General features: G+C 40.6%; 2 protein-coding genes across 2 annotated transcripts in view; one reads left to right on the top strand and one right to left on the bottom strand.

Annotated features, from left to right (window-relative positions):
* The window catches only part of DISC1 (DISC1 scaffold protein), a 339,334-nt gene that overhangs the window by 202,898 nt on the left and 121,760 nt on the right, over nucleotides 1-14,676 (top strand). The window lies entirely within an intron of this gene.
* Nucleotides 13,465-13,950, bottom strand: LOC131407028 (low molecular weight phosphotyrosine protein phosphatase-like). Its single transcript, XM_058543021.1, is given in 1 exon segment — nucleotides 13,465-13,950. A coding segment is annotated over 1 exon segment (480 nt). The 5' UTR covers nucleotides 13,945-13,950.

Genomic DNA, 14,676 nt, shown 5'->3' with positions numbered 1-14,676 from the left:
GGTGCTGGGGGTTAAAGACTCCAACATATCTCTCAGGGGAACGCAGTTTAACCTGTAACACCCTCTCAGCCTCAGTCCTGCTTCCAGGCAGTAGCTTCCCTGTCCCTCCCTATGTGCACGATCAGAGAACTCTAACTGATACCCACTTTGTGTCTTGTCCTGGCAACCAAGCTAGTCACTTAAAATTTTCTTATCATATGAGGCCCCCAAACAACCAGAAATTTTGAAGCAAAACCACAATAATAACAATCACTCCCGTTTTTTAACTCCCAGGCTTTTTAACTCATATCCTTGCAATTCACGTTTAACCCTCACAAAGCCCTGTGAAGTGCGTATTGTTTTCCACCCCATTGAATTGATGAGCAACCTGGGACTCAGGTCACACCCTCAGGTCAGTAGAGACTCTGCACCCAGGCCTGCTGGCCCATCTCCTCTCCTCCCTGCTGCAGGGTCGGGCCACAGTGGACAGAAGGGGACTTTGCTCTTCCCTCCAATTTTACAAATACAGTTTAGCAGGACAGAGCAAATACTGACATAGTGATTTTAATAGTTACCTTTTGGGTGAATGTCTTCTTCTCCTCAGCTCAGGCTGATTGATTTGCAGGGCTCGCAGTCAGGGTCCCCACAGCTGGGAAAAGAGATAATCTCTAAATACCCCCCAGAGCCGTGAGAAACGAGCAGATAAAGGAACATCTTTCTTTCAGGGTGGCACATGGTGATACCTCCTTTCCCGTCATCTCAAAATAAGTGATCTCCGGATTCCCCAAATCCTGTCTCATTCATTCATGAAAAAGAGAGAAATGGACTTGACTAGAATTAGATTTGGATATCGTTCAGAGAAAATGTGTTTGATTTTTCTGTTCTATGCCTCAAAGCAGTTTATTTCACACTGCTCTCATCAGTCTATTTGTCTCACTTTCTCCATATACAAATCTTTTGTTTGAATAAAGAAAACATATTAGACAGGAAATATAATGTTTATCATGTCCTAGCTCACTATAGTACCTGTGCATTGTGATTTGTACATTACTTGTTGTCTGCACCATGAGGTGGCTTTACATTTCTGAGTGAGAAAGGTTCAATCCCTGTCCCTCCTCAGATTTGCACCATGGAACTGATGGATGGTGTGTATTTGAATGTGTCCTTGATAACATTAACCCATGAATTAGCTAGGAAGAAAGATTCCTTATCTACGTGTGAATGTGGAATGGCCAAAATGAATGGATAGCCCATTAAGTATTTGTCACTGTGCTTAATGATGGGCCTACAGAGATGCTTATAACACCCAGGATACAGGGCCCAGTACCTGGTTGTTTGTATCAGATGTGCAGGAGAAGATGGATTGGGGTGAGAGAGAGAGAGAGTGGGGAGAGAGGGAGAGACAGTGATAGAGAGAGAGAACACTAGAGCAAAAAGACAGCTCTGCTCCCAAGAAGCCACGCGTAGTACTGAAGACACAGGGGACACTGAGCAGTCAGAATAGAGCAACAGATGCTATGAGACAGGTACCTGCAGGATGATGTGGGCAGAAAGAGACACACAAGTGAAGGATAACAGATTTGGTTGTTGAGATTAGGAAGAGGCACCAAGAAATGCTCCCAAGAGAAAATGATCCTTACTCTGAGTCTGGAATAACTGTTTGTTCATTCTTTCAACAATATTCATTAGGTATCTGCTAATATGTACCAGACACTGCTCTAGGTACAGAACATAGAGCAATGAATGAAAAAGACATCTCCATCTACTCCTTGTCCTCGGGAACTCACATCCTTGGTAGGTAGGTGGTAGCCAGGCAGCCGGGCAGGGAAGGGTTGGCATAGTGCAGAGATAGGCCTTGTAGTGAGGTTGGTGTGAGTGGGTGTGGGTGGGTCAGAGGGGAGGGAGGTAGGGGCCAGGGGCCAGGTCACAAATGAGGAGTCTGTGTGCCAGTCAAGGAACTTGAACTTTCTTCTGAAGGCGGCTAAGAGCCACTGCTGGTTTCAGCGGGGGTCACGTCGTCAGTGTTAGATGGAACACTCAGCAGAGGGGGCAAGGCTGCAGGTAGGGAACCCACTTAGGACACAAGCAGAGGCCTGATGAGAGCTGAGGGGACCCAGCCTAAGGAGGGAGAAAGGCAGTGTGGACGCACTCAGCAGACGCCAGGGAAGGAGAATCCATAGCTCTGACGATCACTTCCACAGTGGGTGAGGGTAGGAATGAGGATTCTAAGATGACTCCTTCTTCCTGGCTTTCAACTTGGTGACAGTGCCACTGACTGAAGGATCGCGTAGAGGAAGAGAGGCAGGTCTTGGGGAAATGGACAAGATCAGGTTTGGCCACCTTGCTTGTGAATTCCAGAATTCTGCAGGCTTTCCCTGAGGGCACATCAGAAGTAAGAGTGTCTTCCTACTATGGAGGAAGGATGAACCCAGACCAGAGGGCTTCAGGTGTTTGTGCAAGCTTGCTTCCAAAGTGGATTAACCAAAAACGTCGAATGTCTACAGTGTGCGAGGTGCTCACTATGAACATCTCCACTGTGAGGAAAGGAAACCAAGACTCACGCTTGTTAGGCAACACTGTGTGGAGAACCGGAGCTGGAACCCAGGGTTAGTGCTCTCCCATTAAGGTCCACCTAGGGCTGCACCAGGGTGGCCCAAGCCCAGGACTGGAATGGTTGGTCATACCAGCTCCCGCCCTCCTGTTGTAACACGGCTTCAGAATGCCGATGGCAGAGGGTCAGCCAAATAAATGACAACACCTGGTGACCTAACACATAAAATTCTGAGGGTCCCTTGTCTAGGAAGGGTGGCAGGGGTAGGGCAGTTCCGGATTCAATATCAGAGTTTCGACGGGTGAGAAATAGTCTCTCTTCTAGAGTGGGGATGCTGCGTTCCGCATATGGTGTCCCAGCCGCTCAGTGAGTGAGCTGGTGACTGAGTTGATAGGTTCTCTGTTCCTGCTCTGTGCAAAGAGCCTCTAAGTGTGAGAGAACCTGAGTCTTTTCTGGGATGTTTTGTGTCTGACATGTACGGTGTTGGTGTTTGATAACATATGTTATGATAATATAACAAATATGGTAATAGGAAAATTGGAATGCTATTCTGGGATGTCTTTGTGTGATCCAGGTTTATGGAAGGAATTGGTCCAGGGTGGGGGACAAAGTGTATCTAAGACAGGAATATGTGACTTTTGAGCCTCCACGCTGTCTCTTCCTCTCCTCTGTCTCCCAGAGTTCCTGCCATCCACCTGGCCCACAGCAGACCAGCTTTAGAAGTTGTTATTAATAGTTTATGGTGCTCATCTTCATGAAACAGAGAGAATTACAGGCTCTTCAGTTGATGCCTAGTTAGCAAACCAACAGTTTGACACCAGCTGGCTGTAACAGGCGTTTTTAATAAAATTTACCTCTGAGTTAAAATAAAAATGCCGCCGCAGAGATTTTGTACTGAAACATATGAAAAACTGACAGGTGGGATCTTTCATGCAAAACTTCTGCTAGGGCTAAAGGAAAATCTCTGCTAAGGTTGTTTGCCCCTGGGGAAGGATTAATTGGATTTTCTCTCTTGCTCCCTCGAGTCTAGCCTGCTGTTATTATGACAGGACCACAGAAGTTTTCAAAGCTGAATCATAGTTAATATTTTTAGCATTTTTGGACTACTGAGATAAGACTGAGGGAAGGAGTACAGTGGGGGGAGTGAGTTTCTGTAACGTTCCTGTGATAATTATTATCTCTCTGAAAATGAGAGGCCAGATATTTAAGCCTGATTGAGCCTGTCCAAGCAACCCAGCGGGAAGCGAAGCCTCAGCTGAAGATCACAGGATTAATTCCAGGCTCCCCTCTCTCCAAAGCTTAGAACAGTCTTTCTCACACTACTGTGTGGGGATGGGCTGGGATTATGTATGTGGTCTGTTTCACTGTTTTCTGGGTCTCTCTTGAACAAGTCAGTCTATGTGTCGATCCTGTGGAAATGCATTTAGTGACTGAATGAGGCTCTGAGGAATTTTCTTTCTCATGGAGTGTATGGTGGCCTCGGAAAAGGAGGAGGAGAGAGCAAGGGGAAGAACTGTGGGAGCTTGAGCTAAAAGCAGAGGAACGGAGACTGTATAGTCAAATTATTGTTACGCAGCTGTCGCACTCCTTGTAGCAATGAGTAATAACCTCATGGTGATCTCACTTGTTAAACAATATTGTCAAGGCTCACTCTTTATGGTTTGCTTGTGGTATGTCTTCAAAACCCTTGGGTAATTTCTGTGGGTTAAAAGTTCCAGGTGAGGTTGGTGATTAAGGAAAGAATTTTCTTGAAGGAAAGGTGTGTCTGAGTTTTCAAGAAAAGAACACAAACATGAGGACAACTGAAATGTCCTTTTCTCCCCCTTCCTTCCTCAAGGTGCCAAATGCTGTAGCTGAGTCAGTCCAGTTTGCACGTGTTATTTCCAGACATGTGTCTTATGAAATACAAATAATATAGATTTCTCAAGATTTCTGGCCATTTATTCCCTTTAGCTAAATTTTGCAAAATGATTTAACATACCCAGTACTAAGCTCCAAAAGCCAATAAAACAGGATGAAGACATTGGATGTGATTCGGAAACAAGCAAAACAGAACAGACTTGTCTACTCTCTAATATAATTTTATTTTAAATGCAAGTTATTATTCTACTTTCCCCAATATCAGACAGCTGGTTCCTTCTTGAAGCAACTCTTAAAGACAGATGGACCAACCATTTCTTCACATTGTTGGCTTCTTCTGTGGCTGCCATTTTCCATTCCTCTCAGCACCTCAGCTTCTTCACATGCCAACCTCAGTTCTCCCTGGCACCAAGCAGTTGTCTAGAGTTGACTTTTTCTTTTCCATTTGATGATGGAAAGATGAACATAAGGTGCCAGACTGGATTATTGTATTCATTGACAGATGGACTTGCTCCATTCATGTGGAGAGCTCCTTTTGCAGAATATCTGAGCCTTGTACATCTTTAGAAGGATGTGTAATCCTCCCCACAGCTGTTCTCTCAAACTTGTGTGTTGTGAGCTATGCATTAAATCCACAGGACCAGGTAGTTATTACCTGGCCATTGGTCCCATTTTTCTGTATTCGACTACAAATACCTATTTCTGTTATTTAAAACATGGGATTATTTGTAAGTAATCACTTTAGAAGTAAAAATAACTGAAGTTGCTTAGCATTTAAATTAATTATAGATATCAAATTGATGTGAGGGGGTGGGGAAAATAAAGCAGAGACTGACGACTACTCTCTGTCCCGCTCTAATGTTAGGACTCTTCACATGTAAAGGTGAGCTACTCCTTGCTTTATAGTTGGAGTATTTCTTTTATGAATAAGTGACTTACATAACAAAATACTATACAGTTGTGACAGAGAATGGACTATAGCCACACATATCAACATGGATGAATCTCACATACATAATCTCAGTGAGAAAAGCAAGTTCCAGAAGAATGCATACAGTACAATACCAATTGTTTAGTTTAATAATACAAAAAACAACATTCTATATGTTTTAAGGATACATACATATGAAGGAGAAGGATAAATCCGTGCTTGGGAATGATAAACACCTAAAGATCTTCACCTCTGGGGACGGCATTGGAACACAACACAATCTGGGGGCCTTCAACAGTTTCAGTAAAATTTTCTTTTATAAACTGGATGCTTGGCCCATGGTGCTTATTTTACAATCTTCATCCTTGTGTATTTTCAGTATTGCATAACACATTTAAAGAAGAGGAGAAAAGCTGTGGCAATGGACGCGGTCTGGGAATGGTCAGGGGTGCATTTATGAGTCAGGAAGAGCAGTTCCAAAGCATGCAAAAGGCGTGCTAGCCCAGGCTCCCAGGCACACAGGCAGGTGCCACAGACAGGAAGGCATGGGTGCTAGAGCAGGCAAGACAAGAGGGAAGATTCCTGGTGGAGAAGGAGATGAGGGATGCTAGGAAGCCCTTCTCTCGTGGGGAGGTGGCAATCCACACGGAGGCAGCTTTGCCTTGGCCCAGGACGCCTGGAGAAAAGTGTCTCCCTAGGTCCCCAAACTACTTAGCTACTGTGCATCCTCACCCTGGGCGGCCCACTCAGGGGCCTGGAGGGTGTTTTCTTCCTTCTTCCGTGGTCCAGCTGTGTGATGAGTTTTGGTTTAGAAAACAGAATTCCAGTTGACAACAGGGTGTGGCAGCCCTGCAACCTCACATCCCTGTATGGGATCCTCTGGGAGAGGCTGAGCAGCCTCACATCTCTGAACGTGGGAAGTGTCTCCACCGTGCCTCGGGGCCCCGGGGCCGTGTTCCTGGTATCTTGAGCATCTCGCTGCAGAAGGGGGCCCTGTTAGATGGCAGGTTTTGAGGACTTCAGTGAGTAGAGGCCTCCAAGCTTCAGATGTAATGCACCTGAGTTGCCAGCAAGGGCTCAGAGTTCTGGGTCTGCCTCTGGTGGCTGCTTTGTCTCTCCCAGCCTCAGTGTCCTCATGTGCAAGGTGGGATGATGTGGGCATGTGGGCAGGACAAGCCACCCTTGTATGGAACGTGAGGTACACGCCACCAAGACTGAGGCTGAAGCCTGGGCAACCCTGAGAGTGTTTGCGAGTGCAGAGAAACATGACAAATCGAAGGGAAGAAAGAGAGAGATGCGAAATCAAAGCCAGAGAACAAAGCATTGTGTATATAGTCTATCATTTTCAAATCACCTTGAGCGTGGTAAAATGTCAAAACTCATTGCTTATGAAAGGGTGCTAGGCAGTGTGTTTGGTGAATGGATGATGAGTTTTCCTTTTAGATGAGGAGAATTTCTCCCTGTTTCTGGAATCTTAAGGAGCACCACTCCCTGTTTTGCAGCTGAGGGAATGGAGGCCCTGCGAGGTGAAGGGGCATGGCGGAGCCGCAGAGAAAGTGACAGAGCTGCCTCGGAAACACTGGGTTTCTGATGCTCTACCTCAAGTTCCTCTTACTGTGCACATGCACACTTCACTATCAGCAGTTTATCCTCTTTTTCTTCCATCTTTTGTCGCGTCTACTGCCCTTAATGTCTCTCTGTAAAGCACGCAGGGGCCGTCATGAAGACATGACGTGAACCGAACTGATTATGAGAAATATCAGCAGCTCCTTTTGAAAATTACCTTCTCAAAAGCTTTTTGGAAGATCAGTGTTGCTTATCATGTGTAGTCCATAATTCAGGTTGGGCTCAAAAGACTGAAATTGGTTAATCCTAAAGGGAGCTGTGGTTTTGTTCTGTATTTATTGTTCTAGTACTTTTTGGTTTTTGGAACTGTTGTTATGAGAAATTGTTTCTCCTAGATGCCCGAATTTGCTTAGGGAGTGTTTTTCTCTTTGATTTACTAAAAATTTCATTTCCTCTCACGGATTTTTCAAGGTGTGCCATGGCTTGTATATTTGCTCTTCTGTTGTGCAAAGCTTTATTTAGGCTGCGCGTATTTTAACTTTGTACATGTGAGTCATCTGTGCCTTCGGTGGCTCTGATCTTGTGTAAGCAAAAAGCCTAGTGACTGCTGAAATGTAGTGATGGAAATTTCTTTTTCAGCAAAGTCCCTATGAAATTATGTATTGAACACACACAAAATATGGAATTATCTGTACAGCATTCATTAGGCACAAAGCTACCTTCACAAAGCAAAAATAAAAATCAAAGAAAGAAGTCATGTCAGTTGCGTATTTTTATTTTTAAATAATATCACGCAGTGCTTGGAATTCCTTAAAAATGACTCTCTCTATATAAATTCCACTTATATGAGGTACTAGAGTAGTCAAATTCATAGAGACTGAAAGTAGGATGGTGGTTGCCAGGGGTTGGAGGGAGGGAAGAATGGGGAGTTAGTGTTTAATGGGTACAGAGTTTCAGTTTGGGATGATGAAAAAAGTTCTGGAGATGGATGGTGGTTATGGTTGCGCAACAATGTAAATGTAGTTAATGCTACTGAACCATACACTTAAAAATGGATGAAATGGTAAATTTTATGTTATATTTTACCACAGTAAAAAAAACATTAAAAATGACACTATATTCTTGTAATTTCAGACAAATCTCCTATTTACTCCTAATTCCCCCTGAGAATGTATTCTCTTTCCATACTGAATGCATTTTTCATTCTTTTCCTTTAGGTGCTATGTTCAGCATTTGTAATTTTTTCAATAGCTAGAGCTATGCTCACATTTTCCCCCCATGACAAGAGTGGGAATAAGTGCAGTGCGTTTGTCTCTCACCATCTGTTTGATGGCCTCACCAGAGCCTTATGAAGATCGAAGGGTAGAGATGCTCACATAAGTTATCTCAGGGCTGCTGCTCCCTTGTCCCCTGGCTCAGGGGAAACCTGCCTTCTATTGTTTTAAAATCTAGTCTATTAGTAGAAAATTTGAGGTAGATTTAAGGCAACAGATCAGGAGATGACTGCCATTGAAGAGAGAGTTTGTTACTCATAGACTCCAAGAGGAGGGGACTTGCCGTGCCGTGGGGGGCCACATGGAGAAGCTCCAGGGTCAGTCGGGAGGCAGAGAGAGGGAGGAAACTGTGGGCAAGAGCCTTTACTGTGGTTTCTGTGGGAAGGCACTGGAGAGGCAGGGTCAGCAGGCTTATGATTGGCTAGTTTGAGTAATTTCAGAGCTCTGGGGCATAAGGGCTGTCCCTGATTGTCTGGTACCTGGTTCTGGGTGATGAGGGTAGGAGGATAGTGGCCCCGAGTATGAGAGCCAAATAGGGGAGGTGGGAGGTGTCTAGACTTAATTGGCTGCTCAAGAAGGGGAACTGGCCAGCCTCCAGCCAGGACTTCAAAATTAGGTCAAAAGAACATTTTAAAAAACTATATTACATCTACCAAGCCATCTCTTCCCAGCAAAAATTCGTCATTTCTGGGTGTTACAGCACCACAAATCCGCATGGACTTGAGTGTTCCACGTTTGTGAAGTGGCTGTAACCTATGGCCTCCCCTTTCTACAATGCAGACTCAAGCCTCAGCTCAACAGAGATTTCCCACCTATCTTTAAAGGGGTTTCCCTGAGCCAGCTGATCCAGGTGAGTTGTTTGACCCAACTGCCACGAATGTTTCTGGCTAGAGGTTCCATACATCATAAGAGGAAGTCCCTGTTAGAAAGAGACCTCCCTTACCTCACCTCAGAGCATTTTCTAGGCTTAGTTGCTTTACACAGAGAAAAATGCTGACGTTTGATAGAATATTTACACTCCTGGGAATGACCACCCAAAGGTAAACAGTATTAATGCCTCGCGTGGAGGACACAGATGTCAGAAACAAGAAGCAGGACTGTATTGTTCAACAGAAGTAATTTCAGTTTATCAATTTCCGTCTCTTCTCCCCAAATGATTCTTCAATAACATTGATTCCATTAGAAATGATTTTTTCTGTTAAACATGAAACAAAGAATTCTTGGTTGATCTGTTCATTTGCAAACATTTCCATGGGAGGCAGCATGTATGATGGTTAAGGGAATGGAATGTGAAGTCAAAATGGTGTATCAGTGGCTCTCCTTACTTACACACTGTGTCCTTGAGGAAATTCTAAACCTCGCAGTGCCTTGGTATCCTTACCTTTAAAATAAAGACAATAATACCAAGCTCATAGATTTCTTGTGAGGACTAAAGGAGAACACTTGTAGATAGACTAGAACTATAAATGTTAGAGAGGATGCTGGTGATGGTAAGTTATTATGTAATCTGTCTTAAAACAAGTGAGACTTGGGGCCGGCCCCATGGCTTGGTGGTTAAGTGCGCGCCCTCCGCTGCTGGTGGCCCAGGTTCGGATCCAGGGTGCGCACCGAGGCACCACTTCTCCGGCCATCCTGAGGCCGAGTCCCACATACAGCAACTAGAAGGATGTGCAGCTATGACATACAACTATCTACTGGGGCTTTGGGGGGAAAAATAAATAAATAAAATCTTAAAAAAAAAAAACAACGACAGGTGAGACTTGGTCCCCACTCTTGTGTGACCCACTGAGAAAATGAGTACAAAAACTGGCAATTAGAGAACAACGTGATGAGTTTGCTCACGTGGAGCAGAAACAAGGAATCCTCTCACTTTTTGGAGCCAGAGGAAACATATAATAGTGATCAGAGACTTCACTCCCTGAACATATTCATATCTAATTTATTTCATTACACTTAATTGTTAACTTTTAATATGAAATATTTCAAAAATATAGAAAGGTACAGAAAATGACATAATAGACACCCATTTATTGTAGATGTTAACATTTTACTACATTTGATTCAAATCGACCTCTGTTTTTATCTTTCAGTTTTTTTTAATTAAGAAAATATTATAAAAAAACTAATGTCACGTATCTTGCTCTGTGGATAGTCTGGTTTTTATTCCCAGTGTCTTCATCACATAGATTCTTAAATTTTAAATTAGACAACTTTATCTTTTCCTTTATGGTTTGTTCCTTCTATTTCTTGTTTAATAAATTCTTTCCTACCCCAATATCATACAATATCTTCTATATTTTCTTCTAATTTTTAAAGTTTTGCTCTATACTTTTATTTATTTTTTTAAATATATATTTTTATTTCCATCTGGAGCTTAATTGTTGTGTTTGGCGTGAAGTAGGGATCTAATATTGTCTTTTTGCATATGAATACCCAATAGCATCCTGATCTCCACTGATTTGTGTGCCATTTCGAAGTGTGTGTGTGCACATCTTTTTACAGGTCGTTACACTATTCTATTGATCTGTTTGTCTTTCTCTGCACTAATACCACACTGTTTAATTGCTATAGCTTTATGGTTTATATATGTTTTGGTATGTGGTAGGACGTAACTCCCCCCCTCACCCCCACCCCACATACACGGCTAAGCATCCTCTGCCTTCAAAATTGTCTAGGCTATTCATGGCTCTTTAGGATCAACTTGTCAAATAGAGATTTTAACTTGGTTGCATTGGACTTATATATTCAGTTTTTTTGAGGAAAGCCAAATTTATATGATTGACCTTTCCATTCATGAACATTTCATATGGCTACCCTCATATATTGTTTATTATTTATACAATTTTGTCATGGTTGTTACATTTATACTATGTACAGTTCAAAGTTTTTTTCTGTTATAAATGGTAACTTAAAAAAAGCTTCTCCCATTTAGTTTATGTTGCTTTACACTGTGTCTTGTTTCCAGCAACTTTGCTGCAATTGTCTTGTTTTTTATAGATTCTCTTTGATGTTCCATGTAGGAATCATACCCTTTGTAAATAATGGTATTTCATTCTTTTCTTTCTATTCTTTATTCTTTTCATTGCTTTCCCCACTTGTCTTATTTTGAATAGATGTAGTAATACCTGACGTTCTTGGTTTTTATCTGATATTAAAAGGTAAAATTCTAAGGTTTCACTATTATGAATGATATTTGCAGTTCCGAAAGATACCTTATTAGGTTAAGGATGTTTTCTTTAATTCTTTTTTATGCTAAGAGCTTTTTGGGTATTGGATTTTTATCAAATGCTTTTATTCATCTTTAAGATGAATATATATATTTTTCCATTTAATACATTGAAATGATGAATTAAAGCCATAATTTAAATTTTTGTTTTATATTCACAATATAATCTACACACAGTAAAATCTGAAGTGTACAGTTTGGTGAGCTTTGAAAAATGCCTATATCTGTGTAACTTATACCCTGTGAAACTATAGAACATCTCCTCCACCCAGGAAGATCTCTGGTGTCCTTCACAGTTAATTCTCTCCACTCCCTGGCCCAGACAAATATTAGTCTGATTTCTATTAATACAGGTAAGTATTGCCTATTCTAGAAACTCTTATAAATGGAATCATGCTGTATACATTCTTTTCTCTCTGTCATCTTTTATCCAGCATAATATTTTAAGGGTTCATCCATGTTGTGGTTATCAGTAGTTTATTTCTTTTTTATTGCTGAGTAGTATTTCATTATATGAATGCACTATAATTAGTTTATTCATTTTCCTGCTAATGGACATTGGAGTTGTTTCTAGTTTTTGACTAATATGACTAAAGCTTCTATGAACATTCTTGTCATAAGTCTGTTTGTGTTTTCATTTTACTTGGGTAAGTATCTAAAAGTGTACTTACTGGGTCATTGTGTAGGCATATGTTTAACTTGATGAGAAACTTCCAGAATTGTACCATTTTATATTTCTACTAACAATGTTGGAGAATTCTAATTGTTCTATATCATTATCAACATTAGATGTTGTCTGTCCTTTTTATTTTAGCCGTCCTAGTGGCTATGTACTGATGACTAATGATATTGAGCACTTTTTCATGTGTTTATTAACCATTCATATACCTTTCTTTGAGAAGTACCTGTTTAAATCTTTTGCTCAGTTTTTTGTTGGGTTGTCTTTTAACTATTAAGTTGTGGGGGAACTATTTATATATTTTGGAATCAAGTCTTTTGTCAGGTATGTTTATTACAGATATTTTCTCCTACTTTGGGGACTTACCTCTTCATTTTCTTTTTTCTTTTTATAATTTCTCCAGTTTATTTTGAAAATAATCTTTTCTGATATATATTCATATGAATTTTAGATTATTATCTCAAAGTACACAAAAATTACCTATATTTGCCTATAAATTAAGGACTGATGAATGAATATTTATTAACATGTCAATATTTTAGCATTCCAACATAAAAGAACTTTTCCCAACTTTTTAATTATTTTTTCCCACCTAAGCTAATTTATATTTGACATTTGCATTATGTATGCATATAAAAGGAGACATATTCCTCAAACTGACCATGAGATAAATCAGCATACAAGTATCCTTCTTTCTGGATATAATTAAATTTCCAGAGGCAAAGTGGATCAGATGGGAACAAATAAACTTGCCTCCTTATGAGATAAATTAGATACACAACAACTAGGAACTAGTTAAAGATTAGTTCCATAAGTGTTTCTCTTTTTCCTGTCTTTTAAATATACAACTTTGCACTATGAATTAACACTGTGTGAATTAACACTTCTCATCTAGTTGTGAGCTCCTGTGGATGGGGTATTGTTATTCGATGAAAGGCACTGGTGTAGAGAGTTAGTGCTGGGGAACAGAGGGCATGCGTCCTCATCAAGCCGTCCACAAACTTAGGGAAGAGGTAAAGCAGATTACTTAGAAGACTCCATGGGCTCAGATATTGACCTGGGCCTTAAAGTGATGTTTTACTTCATTATGTTCTATTTTGTTGTTCTACTGCTTTGTTTGTTCGCCTATTTTTGTAACTGGAGCAAAGTGGGAGGTTCAACTAGTCCAGGAACTCTTAATGTACCCTGTAAACTGAATCAAAAATTTTTATTTATTCCTCTGTGAAACACAGCAACTGATTTCCATCTACAATTATTTTTTTAAGATAAGAACAGTCAACTGAAGAGACAGCTGTGGCCTTGAGCCATGGAACGTCATTACACTTGGACACATGGACTGAGAAATGCGGAGCCTGTGGGGACTAGCCCCGTTGGCTGCAGCGAGGAGTAGACACAGCATTAGCGAACCTTGTCCAAGAAGGTTCTGCAGCACCTCACACACTGCTGGTAGATGGTCTCAAAGTCGGAGTCATTCCCATAATAGAGATCTTCAATAATATGTTGTTTCTGTGGATCATAGCGCCCAAGTAGTTCAATTTTAGCTTTGCAGTGTTTAACTTGATTACATTTTCTATTCAGATTTCTCAGATCACTTTCGTCTATACATAGTATATAATTAAATGTGGAAAAGTCTTCTTTGGTAATCTGCTGGGCAATGTGATTCGTAGGAATACTGTGCTTCTTCATGTAGTTCTGCCCTCAATAATGGGGGGGGGTGGGTTCTTATTTCATATGTGATGTCACTGCACTGTCTTTCCTCCAATTATCTGAAACATTTTGACCCGTTACAAGTTTTATGAACACTACTTCTGCACTGGGTGATCGATAGCTGTTACCCAGACACGTTAACAGCACCAACTTGGGTATCTGCTTGTCCATCTCCCCACGCGCACACAAACACATCCACTGACCACATCCAAACTTTTCTGCTGTTCATTTTCTTAGTAGTGTCTTTTGATGAGTAATAGTTTCTAATTTTGGTAAAGTCCATTTTGTCTATTTTTTTCCTTTATTATGTTAATATGGTTAATTACTTGGATTGATTTTCAAATGTTAAATAACATTGTTTCCTGCATAAACCGTACTTGATCATGAAATATTATGTTTTTTACATATTGCTGGATTTGATTTGGTTAAGGATTTTTATGCTTATGTTCATGAGAGAAATGGGTCTGTATTTTAGATCAGTGTTATGCTGCCCTAGTAAAATTATTTGAGAAGTATTCTCTTCTTCTGAAAGTTTCTGTAAGATTGGCATTTTTTCTTCCTTAAATGTTTGATAATTAACAGTAAAGCCACTTGACTTTCGAGTTTTTGAAAGAAGCTTTTAAATTACAAATTCAATTTCTTTAATAGATATAGGACTATTCAGATTTTCTATTTCTTTTGTCATTATTATTTTTTTTGGTAATTTGCCCCTTCAAGAAACTTCTCTATTTCATTTAAGCTATTGAATTTATTGGAGTAAAGTTGTTCATAATATTCCCTTATTATTCTTTTAATGTCTTTAGGATCAATAGTAACATGTCTACTCTTTTTTTTTTTTTTTTTTTTTTTTGCTGATGCTGTTTTCTTTAATTTTTTGTGTTTTCTCTAATTTTTGCTTGATCA

The sequence above is a fragment of the Diceros bicornis genome, chromosome 6, assembly GCF_020826845.1.
Source record: "Diceros bicornis minor isolate mBicDic1 chromosome 6, mDicBic1.mat.cur, whole genome shotgun sequence".
In the NCBI taxonomy this organism is placed as follows: domain Eukaryota; kingdom Metazoa; phylum Chordata; class Mammalia; order Perissodactyla; family Rhinocerotidae; genus Diceros; species Diceros bicornis.
The sequence above is the reverse complement of the archived record's forward strand: the minus strand, read 5'-3'. Positions and strand labels throughout refer to the sequence as shown.